Source organism: Vigna angularis, chromosome 3 (assembly GCF_016808095.1).
Source record: "Vigna angularis cultivar LongXiaoDou No.4 chromosome 3, ASM1680809v1, whole genome shotgun sequence".
Classification (NCBI taxonomy): Eukaryota; Viridiplantae; Streptophyta; class Magnoliopsida; order Fabales; family Fabaceae; genus Vigna; species Vigna angularis.
In genome coordinates this window covers 39,383,354-39,401,421 of record NC_068972.1, presented here as the reverse complement: position 1 = coordinate 39,401,421, position 18,068 = coordinate 39,383,354, and the positions used below count along the sequence as shown (strand labels likewise).

Here is an 18,068-nt window from a genome sequence, read left to right as displayed (position 1 = left end):
AAATAATAACAAACTTACCTGAAGATTCGGTTGGTTATTTGATAAACAGCTTATCAATATCTTTAATTAGATATTCTTGATTATTTTATCATCTGCTTGACTATTGGCCCAATAACTTAAATGCTAGCCCAATTGCGACCCAATCTTTGACCTGGTTGACTATAACGGATTAACTGAACGGATTCGAATGTTAACCGTTCAGTCTCCACTAGGTACGATACAATTTCTAATTACCATTAAATAAATATCCTAATTGTACCATATGTACCGGGCGATCTGAGAGCAGTATAATGGCCGGTGTTTCTTCAATCTTTTTACTCCTCTGATAGCATTGTCGGACGGCTGTCATCAGCACTCAGCACATATTGTGTGACCCGACCATTCATCCTCTTGCTCGAATGAGTAATGACGGTATACCGTACGGGCGGCGATGTAAGGTCGGCTGGTCGGTGACCTGGATCATTAAGACTAGGATTGAGGTAAATGGTGATTAGGGTCATTGGGCTGAAATTGGGCCGTGATTAACTTTTCACTAATCTCAAGCCCATGACGAAAACTATAAATACAGGTCAGAGGTGAGTGGTAGATAGGTTGCATTTACTGCACATTCATTACTATTTCATTGAATCGCCAAACAGTTCCCGTACTGACTTTGGCATCGGAGAATCTTTGACAGGTTCCCCCCCGGACGGAAGAGTGGACAACAGGACTTGGAGCGAGACCAGACAGCTAGAAGACAAATTGTGGAGGAGTTTGGTGAGTTAGCCCCAAATAACCGAAACATTTTGGCGCCTGAGAGCAGTATAACGGCCGGTGTTCCTTCAATCTTTTTACTCCTCTGATAGCATTGTCGGACGGTTGGCATCAGCACTCACCACACATTGTGCGACTCGACCATTCATCCTCCTGCTCGAATGAGTAATGACGGTATACCGTACGGGCGACAGTGTAAGGTCGGTCGGTCGGTGACCTGGATCATTAAGACTAGGATTAAGATAGATGGTGATTAGGGTCATTGGGCTGAAATTGGACCGTGATTAACTTTTCACTAATCCCAAGCCCATGACGAAAACTATAAATACAGGTCAAATGTGAGTGATAGATAGGTTGCATTTACTACACATTCATTATTATTTCATTGAATCGTCAAACGGTTCCCGTATTGACTTTGGTATCGAAGAATCTTTGACAGATTCCTCTGAACGGAACAGTGGACAACAGAACTTGAAGTGAGAACAGACGGCTAAAAAACAAATTGTGGAGGAGTTTGGTGATTTAGGCCCAAATAATCCAAAGACTAACTTTTTAATAGTTGATTAATAATAATGAAAAGGAAACTTAGTCTCATTAATTCAGAATTCAAACACGTGAATGTATTAAGATTTGATTTAGAATTCAATCAAGATTCAATTTATTAGTATCTTGACTTTTAATAATAGTACTGTTTAAAAAAACTCTTAATTCTAATAAGAAGAAACCCAAAATTTTAATTTGATTTTAATTGTAATTAAATCAAAATCCTATGTGCTACATAAAAAGAACTTTAATTTCTATCTTGTTTAAGAAAATCATATGTGTATATTATAACAATACATCAATGTTTATTGTTCTAATTAAAATATAAATTTGTTAATATTTATTAGGTTATCAAATATTCAAGAACCAATCAATGTATAAACATTTATTCATGGTATAAAACTTATTTCTTATTTAAAAACAACTTTTTTGTATTCTTTTAATTCATTTAATACTTTTTACTTATTTAACCTTATTTCTATAATTTGTTAAAAGTATGTGCTACAGTCACACAACACAATTAAAAATATTTTCTATATTATATTCGACTTATTTTGAAGAAATTATATTTTTTCTGCCACACTTTTTACATAGAGATTTTAAAAAATGGTTAAAAAAAGTTCGATTGTTTCATTTATATATTTACAATATAACCTTTTTTCTTATTTCGTGTTTCACAAGTTTGGGACAAGTTAAATGTTGGTTTTTTAATCTTTAAAATACTATTTTTTTAGTTTTTTTTTTAAATCTTCTGTGTCATCTAAATAATTGAAAGAAAAATGAACACATGATTTAATTATAAGAATGGAAAATCACGATAAGTTGTCAGAAAAACAAGCGTAATTTATAGTCATACAAGTAAAATATTCATTAAAATGCAAACTCAAGATAATTTATCATGTAAAAGTAATTCATAGTCAAAACAGAGATATTATAACATTTTTTTTTTCTCAAATTAAAGCAAACATTTTTTTTTTCGAGTCAGTTTTAAAAGCTTGTAAGCTATACCTTTAACTTTCTTTTTATGATTTTAACCAAATAAAAAAACTTCTACCCTATCCAAATGAAAAAAAAAAGTCTATCTAATATAAATTTTAAAAATAAATTCAAATTTGACATGTTTTAGTAAAACTAAAACAAAAGACAAACATGGGTCAAAACCTTAAAATGGTAACCCAAATTATATGACCCGGCCCAATCTTGAACGTTAGCAAAAGCTAAAAAGACAATAAATAAATGAATAAATTGTTGGGGAAAAGTAAAAAATAAAAAAGAGCAAAAATGAATAGACATGTTAACCTTGAAAGAGATTCTAAACAATATCATTGATCAAACGTTTATGGCGATGATAGTGCCTCTCCATGAAAGCTCTCGAAGCTCCTTCTATACTTCTTCGCCATGTCTACAACAACAACAACCATTGAAAAAGACAACTTATGCTAAGCTTTTTAAGACTTCAGACACATCAACAAAATTATTCATTCAAACTCTATTGCACTTCATATTATTCATATAATATACTTCAAAATGTATTATTCTAGTCTTTTTTTTTTAATTTTTCTATACGTTTAAAAATTAAAATTTCACAAGAAAAAAATATAAAATATCTTTTATGAATTAAAATTAACTTATAGATATTCTTTTACCCAAAATTCTTTAAATCATATAAATTTGATTTACCTTCTCAATGGTTCCCAACAGCGACTTGTTTCTGAAATCCCTTGTCCTCAAAATGTGGGCCCCTCCAATCCCAATCTGCCGGAGAAACGCCGTCTTTCGCGTGGCGGCCGGCGGAGGTAGAAGCGACCTCCGTTCGACGAAGACGGTGGCGACTGCGGCAGCTTCTACCCTCTTGGTGATCTTCTTCTTCTTTGGAACGTTGTTAGAGTGACCCACTTCAGCAAACTTCCTGAGCAGTTCGTCGGAACTTTTCTTTGTGACATGCTGAACCTTTTCAGCAGTGCTCATTGCAATAACGTTGGAAATTAGATTTGTAATGAAGAATGTTGTTTTACTGTGGTTGAGTTTTGATCAAAGGAAATTGGACCGTTGAGGGAAACAAATGATTGTGATTTATGCGTGGGAGAGGAAGAAAATATAGCCGTTGGGATGAGACCTGATTCGGAACTTTAGAAAAATAATTTGTATCATAAAAAATAAATTGCATTAAAAAAGTGACAATAGAAATTGCATACACAAAACTATTTATTTAAACTTTAATCCACAATTATATTAAATTAACTAAAAATATTTTATTTAATAAAGTGATGTTTGCAGTGTATTAGTTTTAATATTTTATTTATTTAAATTAGCGTGAATACTAATTATTAAAAAATTAAAACAAATAAAGTTAGCTTGGCATCAGCACACTAATCACATTTTTTCATATACTTTTATTTATTTTAGCGTCATTTTAACTAATATATTTTAAATTTATGTACGATTTTCATAATGAATATGAATCATAAATTACTTTTAATATGATAATCTAAATTTAAAAATATAATTTTTTCACTCATAATTTTTTTTACTATTACAAATTATTAGAATTATTAATGGAATTTTACTGATGAAAATAAATGTATCGATAAATTTAATTTATTAACCAATTTTATCGACAAATTTTTGAAATTTTAATTACCGACAAATTTATTTCATTGGTAAAATATGTCAGTAATACATATTTTATTTTATCGACGATATTTTTGTCAGTAAATATGTCGATAACATATATTTCATTTACCGACATATTTTTTGTCGATAAATGAAATTTGTCTTAATAAAAATTTTTGTCAGTTAAGTTAATAAAAAAATAGCAACAAATTTTTCACCCATTATCTCTTGTTACGAGCCACTAAAATTACCTTTCTCTCTCCTACGAGTAACCTTATTTCAAACCGATACATGTGCTACAAAGCCATGAACCACCAACAAGACGTCTCATAACGACTCTCAAAACCACCACTATTAGAGAAAGACATCGCGAGCTAGACTTACCACGACTTTGAAAGAGACAATGCACCGTGACAAAGAGTCTTCTCACCTATAGATGACAAACCAGATTGCGTGATAGAGAGACCACCACGAGCTCTAGATTAGGCAACCATTATAACAAGGACAACAATATTGTAAGAGTTTCATGCATGTGAAGAAGCCTCTACTGCTATCGTTGTCGATGCATTCTAATTAAAATCCGCCAATCTGATTTTCATTTTTCTTGTGGGTTTTCTCTTCTATGTTGATGAAATGTGTTAATTTTTCTGGATTGGAAAAGTTGAAAGAGAGAAGGAGAGGAGAGGAAGAAGATGAAGTAGATTGCGATATTTATCAACAAATATTTTCTTTGGTAATTATTGATAGATTTTTATCTAATTATCGATAAATTTTTTCTTTAGTAATTATCAACATATGCAAAATTAAGTTTGTAAATATTACTGACTATATTATTACCAACAGATTTCAATTCCTCTAAAATTCGTTGAGAAAAAGTTATTATCAATGAATTTTTTATGTTTCTAACTAATTTTGGTTGTCAATGATATTTTGTTTTCTTGTAATACATTTTTGTATATATGTCATCGTACTCATATTCTTCCTTCACATTCATAAATATTTTCACAATTATATCTTTTCTCCACACTTATTTCCTTTGCTCGTATTCGTATCCTTCATTTATGCTCATATTTTCACCCATACACATTCATCTAAATTTTTTTCTTTATACATATTATTGTCGATTTTTTCTTCGTCCACATTATTCTGCTATATACTTCCTTTATACTCATTTATTGCATTTGTATTGATCTCTTTTATCTATTATATTTTTTTCTATTTTTTTTACATATTTGTTAAGTATGAAGTATTTTTTTTAATTTATTATGATTCACGTCAACCTAACCTTGTTAAATTAAAAACATATTATCATTGATTTGACTAACATTAAATTATTTTAATAAAAAATAATTTAAAAATTAATAATAACTTAGAATCATAAGTTGACACTAATAATTATTTAACGCCGGTTTTTGAAAGACACTAAATACATACTTTCTTATACTTTCTTATGGTATTAAAATTGAATGTGGAAGTAAAAGATTTGATGATAATTTATGAATGACATGTATTGAAGTATAGATAAAATGAAAGTTGATGATGAGTGTAATGTTACGAGTTTTGAATTATTATATGGGATATTTAAATAAAATTGAAGTTGAGTAGTCCTTTTAACTAGAAAAGAGTTTTTAATATTTTGGATTGTAAAATGAATATATAAAGGTGTTTTTTTTTGTCGGAAATGTTATAAAATACTTATAAAAATAATATATTTTTACTTTTATATTTAATGAAAAAAATAGTGATGTTTTGTGTGAAAAAAAATATTACAAGATTGATTGCATATACTTATATCTTTTTAATCATAGATATCTTGGTAGCAATTCAAAATTTAAATCATAATATATAAATAAATAAATTCAAACAAAAGCTAAATTGTAGTCTATAACAAATATTTACATAGTTTTAAATTTGTATTACTAATTAATGGAAGTTAAAGTAACATTTTTGTTCAATGCAGCACTAGTTGTATAAATGCAATGTTTTAATCAAATATCACTTTTCATTTGTTGTCACTTGTTTATTTTTTGTTATTCTTCATAGTGTTACTAATGTCTTCCATTAGTTTAGAAATTTGATTTATTTATTAGGAATGGAAAGATGGAAATATACGTTAGTTGACTTATTTTTTAATTGCTCAAATGAAAAGAATGGGAGAGTGACTTTATTACCCTTACCCTTGTGAGTAGAAAACATGAGAAAGTGATATATATTTTCTGGAACATTTTGATAATGTACAACTATTAAAATATACATTACATATAAAGAGATGAAAGAAGACATAACTAAAAAACATTATATAAGAGTTATTTCGTATATAACTATATCATAACATATATATATTATATTTAAGATTTATATTAAACTTAAAAATAAAACTTAATATTGATTTCTATGACTAATAAAATAGAAAACAAAAATCGTATACTTTTAGGTTACAATATCACTCCCGCCTACACCGGATTAATTGAAATATATTTATCTACTCACACTATTAAGGCGATCATCGCAAACAAGAAGAAAACACACAAACAAAAAAGCAGAAAAGAAATACTAAGTTAATATATCAAAAGAGTTATAATACAGTGGAAACATAGATGTTAACCCATCTATATATACCATTCCAAACCAAGTAAGAATCATGAAATCATATAAAACATGCACTAACTCCAAAAAAGGGAGTGCTCAATGCTACGCCTGACGCCAGTGCCAATGCTATCGCAACAACTCTTGCTCAGTGAATTAGGGTGAAAAGGTTCCAAACCTGTAAGGGAAGAAATGCGCTCAGTGTCCAAAAGCGTCGCTCAACACCACACAACCCAAGAGCTCTTTAACTTTGTAGCGCTCAACGCCTTTGAGCCTAGAGGATCTTTGCCTTTGCAACGATCAATGCCACATAAGGTTGGTCAATGCCACACAAGAAACCATAAACTTCAAATCTTGATCTGATTGCTCTCAAAACCTATCTAAATGAACAAATTGGTATTCTATTAACACCATGGTTGATTCGAAAACATGTTTGAACATCAGATTGAATACCAATTTGCTTAATTGTTTAGTGACTCATTCCATCATATCAAACTAATATCAATCATAGCCCAAATAACAACTCAACATACCAAATGACCAAACTTCAGCAATACAAGTAGCTAACCAAGTCCTGAATTGCACAAACTCATACCCCTAACATCAAGTTCATTCAACAATCGCTTTCCACAAAATTTCATATGTTATACCACCAATTCTAGACCAATTTCCAACCAACGCTCAAACATATTACCAAACCAAAGTTCAACCGCAAAATGACCAACCAAAATAGAAATTCTATCAACCATAAATCATTAAAAGCTAGCAACATTAAAAAATTATCACAACGTGATTTCTAAATACTAAACTACCAATTTCAGACCAATTCAAATATGCAACATAAATTTTCAATATATCAAAAACTTCAAAAACATAGTAATTAACTTTCCTTATCTTACAATGACCAAACTGCTCTAGAAATTCTAAAACAACTTCAAACATATAGAAAGTCTTATATGCTGCTATGAACGACAAAAACACAATCAAGTACACTGTTAAGACCACTGATCAACAAAAAGTCTTATAGAAAATTCAAATGTCACATGCAAAACAAAGAGCTAACATGCAAGGAAAACAAAACTGTCCAAAGGAAGGAGTAGAAAACCAACTTACTCTATTTGAGCTGATCGGTCCAAATTGAAGAGTTTGTCGTCAAAATTAATTATACGATCTCAGTTATTTAATCAAACAACAATGAGAACTTTAAAGAGAATTAAAAAAACTCTAAAATAATAGTTTTTGAAAAAATAATATATTTTAAAATAATTAAACACGTTCATAACCAAAATCATTTACATTAAAATCATTTAATATTAAAATAATTAAATCTTACAATTTTTAAACTATTTCTATCCTAAAACATTGTTTTTCTAGTTCTTTACCTTCTAGCATCATGTTTTCTGATGACAAAATATTTTTTTAATTATTCTTCTTTACCGAATAAATAAATCACTTTCTTTAATTTTAATTATGTAATACTATTTTTTTTATTTAATCATCAACATTATTATTAACTATATTTTAAATCTCAGAATATAGTAAATTAATAATATGAATAGTAATAATTATTTAAAAAATATTTGTATGAAATAGCTAAATAACAGTGTATATTGATTTTTTAATAACATTTAAAACCATTTATGAAATATAATTTATTATGCCTGATACATAATAATGGCAGATCATATATAGGAGTAGAGCAAACCAATTAAAACAATTGAACTTACCATCTTAAACAAAGAAAAAAAATATAACATTATAATTCTTAAATTGGTGTAATATACCAAATAATTTGCGATCTGAACATTTAAATTTAAACTTGAATTTGAAAATTTTGATTTAACTACTGATTGAAATTTAATTATATTTCATAACTGCATTCAATAAGTAAATACATTAATAAGAATGTACATAGTTGATATGTCTATATGCATAATTAAATATGTGCAATTATCGAACATCAATGCTGATAAATGCAATTACGAAAAATCTAAATTTTTTTGTGTAAATATGCTAACATGTTGCGTGTCAAATAAACGAAATTAAAAGGTAAAAGAAATATATTTTTGTTAATTATCACTTGGGGATGTAGCTCAAATGGTAGAGCGCTCGCTTTGCATGCGAGAGGCACGGGGTTCGATCCCCCGCATCTCCAAAGTTGTTTTGATTTTTGAGATTTTAATTGCTTTTTGCTGTTACAATTTTTTAAGGCTGAATTTAATGAATTTTGCCAGAATAATCCTATATCATTAATTCATATGAATTAATGAATGTTAGTTTAATAAATGTTTTAAACTTTAAGAGTATAAATTAATGAAATATTAAATAAATGCAATTTTTCCTTTTTGAGTTTAGTTTTAAATTGTTTTTGTTCATTAAAGATTTTCTACTTTTAGAATGCACCCCTTTAAAATTTTAAGTTCTCTTTAAATTGTTTTTATGATTTTACAAAGCGTTATTAAATTATTTGAATTTCCAAAATGTATTTCAAAATTAAACAAAGAACACAAAATTAAAATTTTAAAATTATAGAAAGAAAAAAATTATCCAATGAATAAATACATTAATCCACGGGAGACTCTGGAAAAAAAAAGTAACCAACGTGGAGTTATGTTGGGAATGGTGAGGTTAGGATTAAGAGAAAGAAAGTGAAATTGAAGATTATAGTAAAAAAATGAGACACCCAATTGGTGTTGTTTGTCAGTATAAGTGTTTTTCAACTAACAATTGGCGAGTGATGACAAATTGAAGAAGCACTTCCTTAAGAGACAACAAACTTTTCATTCATTCACTCAGTTCATTTCAAACAATGTCAATGACTGCTTCAGCTTCTTCACATGGCTGTATTTCGGCAATCGCCATGTGCATCCCATGCTCCTCTTCCAAATTCTCTTCTCAGTCTTCCTTGACACTGGCTGCACCCCAGAGAGCCTCAACCAGAACAAGCTTCCGTGTGTGCAGAGCCATGGTTCAGCAAGCCGTTCAGGGTGCCCCTGCAGCGTACGCCAAGGAAATGGAACGCCTGTCCGCCAAAGAATCGCTTCTTCTCGCCGTGAGCCTCTTTTTCTTGAGTATATTCCCAATTTGCGTTTTTTGGGACCTACCCATTTGCTTTTGGGCCTTTGTTTTGCTTTTTGTTTGTAAAGAAAATAACTTGTTGCTGTTTTAGATAATGGGTATGTTAATACCACCTCTTTTTCGTTTTTGTTTAGTTTTACTGTTTTAATTTTTGGGGGGAGGGGTACGAGGTTTTAAATTGCGGTTGGGGATGATTTGTTAAAAAATGGGGTATGGAGACCCTGAAAACCATGATGTTGTGGCTATAATTGTGCTTGCAGCCGGTTTTTTGTGACATTGGTGGCATGAAATTGTCAACATGTGTGGATACTGTATAGGTATACATCATGCACTGTGATTGGTTTGAATTGTTGTTAAGGCCTAGGTTTGTGGACGATTTCCATCCTTTTATTTTGATTTCCAAAGAAATGCTTTTCTTGTTTATTTCTGTTTCTTATGTTAAGAAAACGAGGTGGAATTTTGCTGTTGTGCTGACGTGGGATAGTGGAAAATTTTATCTGGTATCTTTGTAAGGGAGGTTGCTGTAAATGCCAAAAAACCAAGATAGATATGTGCAATCTCAAGAAAGTTCAGGGGATTGTGGCTGTAAGTTACTCTAGATTCTATTAGTGCGTTGTGTCTGCAGATGAACCTGGTTACCTGCTAGAACGGTGATAGACTTGAGTTAAATACGAAAAGGAGTAATTTGCTTATGTCGTTTGTGCAATCTTTGAATTTAGACTCTTAACATACTCACACCGGAGACATCTTTTCAGTTTAAAGATGCTGGGGGTTTTGAGGCCTTAGTCGCTGGGAAGACTACTGAATGGCAAAAGATTGACGTGAATGAAAGGATAACTGGTCTTGAGCGGCTTAATCCAACCCCTCGCCCCACAACGTAAGTGAATGAAATTATCCATGTCCATGCTTCTGTATTAGATGTTAATGCAATTTTATGCTACAGGTCACCCTTCTTGGAGGGGCGTTGGAACTTTGAGTGGTTTGGTTCTGGGAGTCCAGGATTGTTTGCTGCTAGGATTATATTTGAGTGAGTTTTCTCTTTGAAGATTTGCTTTTATCTTGTCGATTATCATCTTGGGACTTCATATTGGTCTCTTTTGATTTATTAGAATGTAAAGTTTTTATTTCGGAAATTAAATTTGGATTGATCTCATTGTGTGCTTTTTGTATCTGTGCAGAAACTTTCCTTCAAGTTTGGCTAATTTGTCAAAAATGGATGTTGTTATTAAGGATGGAAATGCAAAGATTACTGCAAACTTGACATTATTAAACTCGGTACACTTCTGAGTTGCAATTTTTTATTCATGTACAAATCTAGATTTGGCATTCACAAAGTTTTGATAGCTTCGGGTGTAATTTTCTGCATATAATTTAAGTTTTTCACCCCTTCCAATTTTCATGCACCAGTTATCCAGAAAAGCTAAGTTTAGATCATGACATACAAATGGTTTTATATGACATCCTAAACACTCACATAACAGCCCTTTGGCCTTTAAGTGTGGACAATGTGTAGGCCTACCTACCTTGTGCTGAAATTTAACTTTTTATAAGAAGAATGTAGACAGAAAATACAGATTCTAGACCATTTGGACATACATGTATCGCAGTAACTATCCCTAAAATTAAAGTTGTTAGGTCAGATACATGAATGATTTTATTTACACTGCTAACACCAACTTTTGTGGGGATTGCTTCTATCATTCCAATTAAATCGTTTGAAGTAATGTTTTGGGCTGGAATATGTGTGACCTTTGGTTTGGCTGCAGGAATGAACAGCGAATAGCTGCATTATATTCTCTGATATGAGTGTTATTCCATTGCCATTGTAGCCATTTTTAGTATCTGCATGATGCTAAATGGTTCATTCCTATTCCTATACTAGAGAGTGGGGCATGCACTAGTAGCCTGTTAATCAAAGTATAAAAGATAGATTTACTTGTTTATGGGAAGAGGGAAAATAGTAACAGAAGAATTGGAGAAACGATCTTGCTTGCAGTTATAACTAAACATTCTTGATTGACTTTTTTTTTAATAAAATAGAATTACTGTAAACATGTATTAATTTAAACAATTAGAGCGTGTTTGAATTAATGATGGTTTTTGTTGAACGTCAAAGCTACAAAAAATTGCTCTCACGTTTGGTGCCCCAGAATGTGAAATTTTGTGTTAGAAAGTGTAATCAAGAGAACCCAACGGATTCCCAGACATTCAATCAAACATGGAAAAGTGTTTAATAGTTATACTCAGTAGTAGCATGTAAAACTAGTTTGGGAATTCATCTATACAACTTGACCTTCAAGTTAGTTTTAGTTGGTATTTTTCTTAAAAGCTATGATAATGCCTACATAACATATTATTGTACAATGTTTTGTCGTGTTTAACCTTGTCTTTGTTGATTGTATTCTTGTGGGTATCATCCCATTATTGTATTTTGAATCAACTTTGTGATCAAGTGTAGATTGATAGTAAAATCATTCTCTCAACCAAGTTATCTGTGGAGGGGCCACTTAGAATGAAAGAGGAGTATGTTGAAGGGGGCTTTGTGTCACCAACAATTATTGAAGAGAGAGTACCGGAACAGCTTAAAGGGGCACTTGGGCAGGCAGCTAATGCTTTCCAACAACTTCCTGCCCCTATACGTGATCCTGTTGCCAATGGGCTGAAAGTTCCTCTAAGTAAGCTATTGTTAATTTTCTATATTCATTCTCAAGTCCTTTGACAGAAGTGTTCTTGTTGATATGCGCCATCTTTTGAATTTTTGTTTCATTTCACTTTGCACTCCGATATAATCATGGTTGGAACATAAAACTGTGGAACTAATAGTTGGAAAATACTTTATCTCTATGAAACTTGAACCTCGTTTATGTTTCTGTCATTTCATCCAGATACTAAAAATTGTGTTATGCCATCCTTGTGATTAATCTTTTTATACTTCCGTCAATTGTTAAAGATACATGTAACTTATTTCTGTAGAAAAAAATAATGTACTTTTTGTGGCCTCGCTTGAAATGGTTACATAGCCGAGAACAATTCTGAAATGTCTTATGTTGGTAATGTCCACTATAACATTATTTGATTATTTTACTCTCAAAATATATATGCAAAAAGATAGGATAATAACTTGACTGTGATTAAGCAAATATATGTAGAGGGAATTTGGGCAACAGCTGGGTGGCCCACTTAAGCGTTATTTTTCTGTTATAAGCTGTGATGTAAACCGTTTAATAACTATGAAACGGAAATTAATACTATTTGGTGGATTTGGAATGTTGTACATGGACTATGTTGCAAATTGCATCAATTTTCATGTGGTGGAAGTTAGCTGGATCATGTTATAGTCAAATTGTAACACTTGAGCTACTACACTTTTAAATAGAAAAAATGCATCATGACTCTATAACTTTTATCTTAGTGGTAAGCGCTTGATCTAACAAGATAAGTGAGTCTAGATCTCTCAAAGTATCTAGAATATGTATCATTCTCACAAGAAGTTCTTCACTTGCTTTCATTCAATAAAGCCTTGACCTTTCTTGCTATTTCAGTCACCATGTGTACACAAATGTATATTCAACTTGCACTATTATTCAGGTTTTGATGTGAAAACCCCATTCCCTTTTCTTGTGTATGAAGGTGGCAGCTTTCAAAGGCTCTTCATGATTTCATATCTCGATGAGGAGATACTTGTAAGTTTGACATACTTATTTTCAGTAGTCATTTTTTAATAAATTTGATGCCTGTGCGGGCCGTTGTAGATGACAATGCTGACAAAGCTAATCTGAAATCCCAAATTTTGATGCATACACTAAGAAGCATAGATTCAAGTCCTATTACAACTGATATAAATTTGATACGGGTATATGGCCATTTTTTGGAATAAGGAGTTTTCAATAGACATTGTCAAAGTTGTAATGTGTTCAATCTTGCATAACTGAAAAGCTTTTTCAATTGGAGTTCTGGATGTATTTTACTTGAATTACCAAATTGGAGTGTGATGAAGCATTCCTATAATGTGATTAGGAATGAGAGGCGTTTAAATTTTTGATCATACCATGAGTAACACATGCTTATGTCTTATCCTTTTCTCGTGAAAAAAGTAACACTTGCTACTTCACCTGAAAAAGAAAGTAGTATATATTTAGTCATAATAAATTGCTTAATGCTAGGCATCTATTGTGGACTCTTTAAAATCTGGTAGGGTTACTTTTCCTCAATAATATGACATTTTCATGACTAAAGCTGAGAGACAAATGCAGCTCAGGGTGTATTCAGTCTTGAAAGGGAAGGCCTATGTTGTTTTATCATGTCAAAATAGCTATGCTAGTTACACTTTTCTTTTTTCTTGCTTTATATGTTAAGTGTCACTAAAATTGTTCTAGATATTGGCAATTGTCGTAGGCATCCTCTTAGTTTCTATAGCTTGATGAAAGTTTCTAAATTATAGAAACAGAAACTAATGTGAATTGCTTGTTACTTTCAAGCTGCTCTTGTATATTTCTGTGTCTATCTCTACTGGTTGTGAAAGGGACAGTAACATGGAAGAAAATAAAAGAAAACAAAGAGATATGATTCAAATGTTCTTCTTACTCTTTCCTTTTTGTTTTAATTGGTCTGAGTCAATTAAAGGGTAGTCCTAGATTGAATGCATACCATTTTTACGTATAAATAACAAGATCAAATTGTGGTTATATCTGAATGTTTATGTTGGTTTTTTATGCCAGATAATAAGAAACACCGCTGGGATTCCTGAAGTTTTAACGAGGTTGGATGCAGCACCATCTTCCTTGGGAGATTCTAGTCCAGAGTATGAAAGCTAGAACTTCTATATAGACTTGGGAACTGAATTTTTGTCCCTCCTTACTCATGATGATGAGTCAAATTTCTCTGGAAACTCCTTTTTCTTTTTCTACAGAGGGTAGAAATGTGAATATGGGTTGAAGCTGACACAAATTCTTACAAAACCATGGATTTCATTCTTTGTTTCACAACAAAGTGGCTCTTTGGTGTAGAAATTATATAATGCTACTCATACAACCATAATTGGTGAAATGAAATGAAATAAATATCTGCCTTTGATCCAATTCTATAGAAATTCTGCCATTAGTTTATGTTAATTTTTCAATTTTTCTGGCTTTGATCCAATTGGGTCGATGTCAATGATTCTAGAAAATAAAGAAAATAAAAGCTTACACTTTTAGATTGACATTTATTTTGGTTATCTTTTCTTCATAACCTCTTTCTTCCCGCACCCTTCAAAAAGTCATCGTACCCTCTTTTAAATTTTCAAAATTCCCAAGCAAAAGTTTTACATGCACACTTAATTTTTCATATGCTTTTTCTGATTACCAAGCTCATAACATCTTAAACCTGAAAGACCTAAATTATCTTTTTTGAATTTTTATTTCATAATATATTCAAGAGTAATTATAGACCATGTAATCTAGAAACAAGAGGGTATTGAGAAATATTTCAATAAACATAAAAGAAATTAAAAATCTGCATGCTGCAATGATATTTTTAATGTGTTACAAAAGAGATATTCTGAACACTTTATGCATACTTCAAAACACTCTTGTTTCAGAAACAAATATATTGTAAATTGTATATTTTGCAATACATTAAAAAATGTTTCATGCAAAAGAAGTTATATATTGAAGTGTAGTAGCAGAAGTGGAGGAGGTCAATGGCTGTATTTTAAGAGAAAAGGACCAAAAGTCATTCAGTGGTGTATGAAAGCTTAAAGGTGTGAAAGCAAAGACTTTTATTTGGTTTAAGAAATTAACATTTTGTAAAGAGTGATAATGTTTTTTTTTTTTTACCTCAAACTTCCAAAGAAGACCGTCATCTTTAGGAGAGGTATGTTGTGAGTAGAAAGTTGAATTCACAAGCTTTACCAACATGATGTAATTTGTTTTGTTCTTAATTATATAACTTAATTTCACTAATTTCATTTAGTGCCATATGAACATATATTTACAACAAAAAATAACACTCTTTTGTCAATACTGAAATATTTTTTTTATTAATACTTTAATTAATGTTTTACTCGGTTTTTATTGCTTTTTTGGGAACGTTATATAATGTAATTAATTAAATCATCAAATTGTATAAAAAAATATAAATTTACTGAAATGAAATTGATTTTATTTGCTGATAAAAAAATTATTTGGACACAAATTTACAGCAACAATCCCTATGTAAACGCTGTTGCTGTTTCAAAAGCATGTTTTGGAGAAGGAAGTTAAGAGTTGATTATTTAAAAAACAACGACTTTTAAAAGAAAGGTAGCATATGTTGTCTGCCATTACTTTCAATAATGTAACACTTTGGAACTTAATCTGAGCAGTATTATACAATAAACCCTGCAAATATTTAATAAGACAATTGACAATAATAATTAAAAATATTACCTAACCTATTGACTTCGATCCACCTCTTTTAGAGGTCAACCTATTATGGTTACCATTTTTTTCATTTCTTTCCCAATAAATATCATGTGTCTTCATATTGCTGTTAAAATTTGATTAAGAGTTCTAATCATGATTAGGAGGCTCTTAATTAGCTTGTTATTGTTCAGTTTTATAATGAAGTCAACGGTTAGACAACTTAAACTAGTCAATCATTAATAAACTTTTCATTTAAAATAAGACGTTTTCATAATATTTTTAACTTTACATACATTTTTAAATTTAATTGTAATATGAAATATCCATCTTGAATATGTATTCAATTTGTTAAAAAGTTCATTAATCTCTATCAATATACTGTAGTAAAAAATCCAAAATAAATGAAAAGTGATATAAGTATATTTCAAAGACTCAATTCTTTTTATAAGTTAAACAAGTTATTTATTCTGATATATATAATTAATAATTTATTTCGATAAAAAAAATTATATACACATTCGGTTTCAAATGAGAATATACCTTAATTATTAATCTTAATTATTAATATTAAGGATGTTATCTCAACAACCTTAAAGTTGGAACAATATTATTTTAAAATTAATAAAAATAATTACATGTTTTAAAGGAACCATACTTTAGTCAAATTTAATATTGATAATGGTCTACTTGTTCTAAACTGTTACTCTAGAGTTACATGTCTCCAACCAATATGTACAAAAATCTTAACCTAATTAACCAATTTACTTAAGTTACCGTTTTATATTTATAAACATAGTGTTTTTCTTCTTTCTCAAGAGACATCACTTTCTCTATTTAAAGATATGATAAATTTTCTTATGAAGTTCCTTAGTTAGGAGAGCATATACAGCAGTTTGATGTCCAAAATTTACTTTCAAATGGACTAATCAACAAGACAAATTTTGGTATGAACATCAATGGAGTTTGTTTAATTGAACATAATTTTTAATATGTTTTAATAATTAAAATTTAACTATGGACATAGGAGAGAAAATTAGAAGAAAAAAATCCAATTTAAACTAACTAAAATTAGCTTATATGTAAACTAATTTAGATAATTGTTTAATTTGCACAAAATTAACTTTAGTTTATAAAAAATATTTTTATTTTCAAGATTCTTTTATAGAATTGTTCAAAAAAATTTAGGTATCCAAATAATGAGATGGGATTGGTTATAGGCATATAGATATATTCTTGAAGATTAATATACACATATGGCATTAATTGACTTCTATAATTTATTGATAGGGAAGTAAAAATGCATTCATATGCGTACAGCTGGCTAAATAATACACACATTTACTTTAATTCTAAAATAAATATTTTTTTTATATTTCTAATAAAATAACACTTATTTTTGTTAATATGGATTAACATAAATAATTAAATCATTTATGTTTATTTTCTTCTTAAAATAAGTTCTTTAATCACTATAAGAGATTTTGGTACCAAAATTTTGATAACTAATGCTAGAAATCAATTATAATCCTTTTGATAGTCAAAATATTGTTAAATATGAGTTTAATTCATAAATCAATTATAACTTTTTTATTTATAATAGATATTATTTTAAATATTAATAATATTTAATTTATAAATTAATATATAAATTGGTCATTGTTTTTCTTCACTAAAATTGGTTGTTATTTAAAGATTTTTTTATAGTGAATTTTTATAATTTTAATTTTTTAGATTTTTATTTAAATTTTAGTCAATATGTTAGTTTTAAATTAAATAAGAGGGGCGACTGCCGATTTATTAAAACATAGTGTTGACAAATGGCATTTCTTAAAAGTACAAAGAAAGTGAATATTTATTGTAAATTAGAAAGAATGTAATTGTTATTTTTCTTAAAATATAAGAAAAATGAATGCTTATTTTAAAAGAGAGTAAATACGAGTATTAAATAAAATGTATTAAAAAGGTAAATGTAATTCCTCTTTATTTAGAGAACATGAAAACTTATCCTTCACTTATCCCCAGTTTAAAAAAAATATTAATGAAATGTAATCATAGGAGTCGGATAAAGACAAGAAATCATTTCAAAACCATCCCTTTAATTTGGTTTTGGGA

At 29.8% G+C, this 18,068-nt stretch overlaps 2 protein-coding genes and 1 non-coding gene across 3 annotated transcripts; 2 read left to right on the top strand and 1 right to left on the bottom strand.

Annotated features, from left to right (window-relative positions):
* Positions 1-2,362: 2,362 nt before the first annotated feature.
* Positions 2,363-3,342, bottom strand: LOC108325722 (uncharacterized). The gene is made up of 2 exons (XM_017558816.2): positions 2,977-3,342; positions 2,363-2,698 (listed from the first exon to the last, which is right to left on the bottom strand). Exons 1-2 carry the CDS (start codon positions 3,262-3,264, stop codon positions 2,609-2,611), a joined length of 378 nt encoding a protein of 125 aa, XP_017414305.1. The 5' UTR covers positions 3,265-3,342; the 3' UTR covers positions 2,363-2,608.
* A 5,235-nt stretch (positions 3,343-8,577) lies between these two features.
* TRNAA-UGC (transfer RNA alanine (anticodon UGC)) lies at positions 8,578-8,650 on the top strand. The gene has a single exon. It is a non-coding gene; the product is annotated as a tRNA-Ala (tRNA).
* Positions 8,651-9,223: 573 nt separating this feature from the next.
* On the top strand, positions 9,224-14,651 carry LOC108324304 (probable plastid-lipid-associated protein 13, chloroplastic). Its single transcript, XM_017557221.2, has 7 exons — positions 9,224-9,547; positions 10,329-10,450; positions 10,517-10,600; positions 10,752-10,848; positions 12,032-12,248; positions 13,204-13,256; positions 14,292-14,651. Exons 1-7 carry the CDS (start codon positions 9,305-9,307, stop codon positions 14,385-14,387), a joined length of 912 nt encoding a protein of 303 aa, XP_017412710.1. The 5' UTR covers positions 9,224-9,304; the 3' UTR covers positions 14,388-14,651.
* The last annotated feature ends 3,417 nt before the right edge of the window (positions 14,652-18,068 follow it).

Excerpts from the sequence above, each read along its gene's own strand:
- LOC108325722 (XM_017558816.2), bottom strand. The coding sequence starts at position 3,264 with ATGAGCACTGCTGAAAAGGTTCAGCATGTCACAAAGAAAAGTTCCGAC. Across the intron at positions 2,699-2,976 it reads TGTTGGGAACCATTGAGAAG|ACATGGCGAAGAAGTATAGA; the intron begins GTAAATCAAATT and ends TTGTTGTTGTAG.
- LOC108324304 (XM_017557221.2), top strand. The coding sequence starts at position 9,305 with ATGTCAATGACTGCTTCAGCTTCTTCACATGGCTGTATTTCGGCAATC. Across the intron at positions 9,548-10,328 it reads AAGAATCGCTTCTTCTCGCC|TTTAAAGATGCTGGGGGTTT; the intron begins GTGAGCCTCTTT and ends ACATCTTTTCAG. Across the intron at positions 10,849-12,031 it reads ACTTGACATTATTAAACTCG|ATTGATAGTAAAATCATTCT; the intron begins GTACACTTCTGA and ends GATCAAGTGTAG.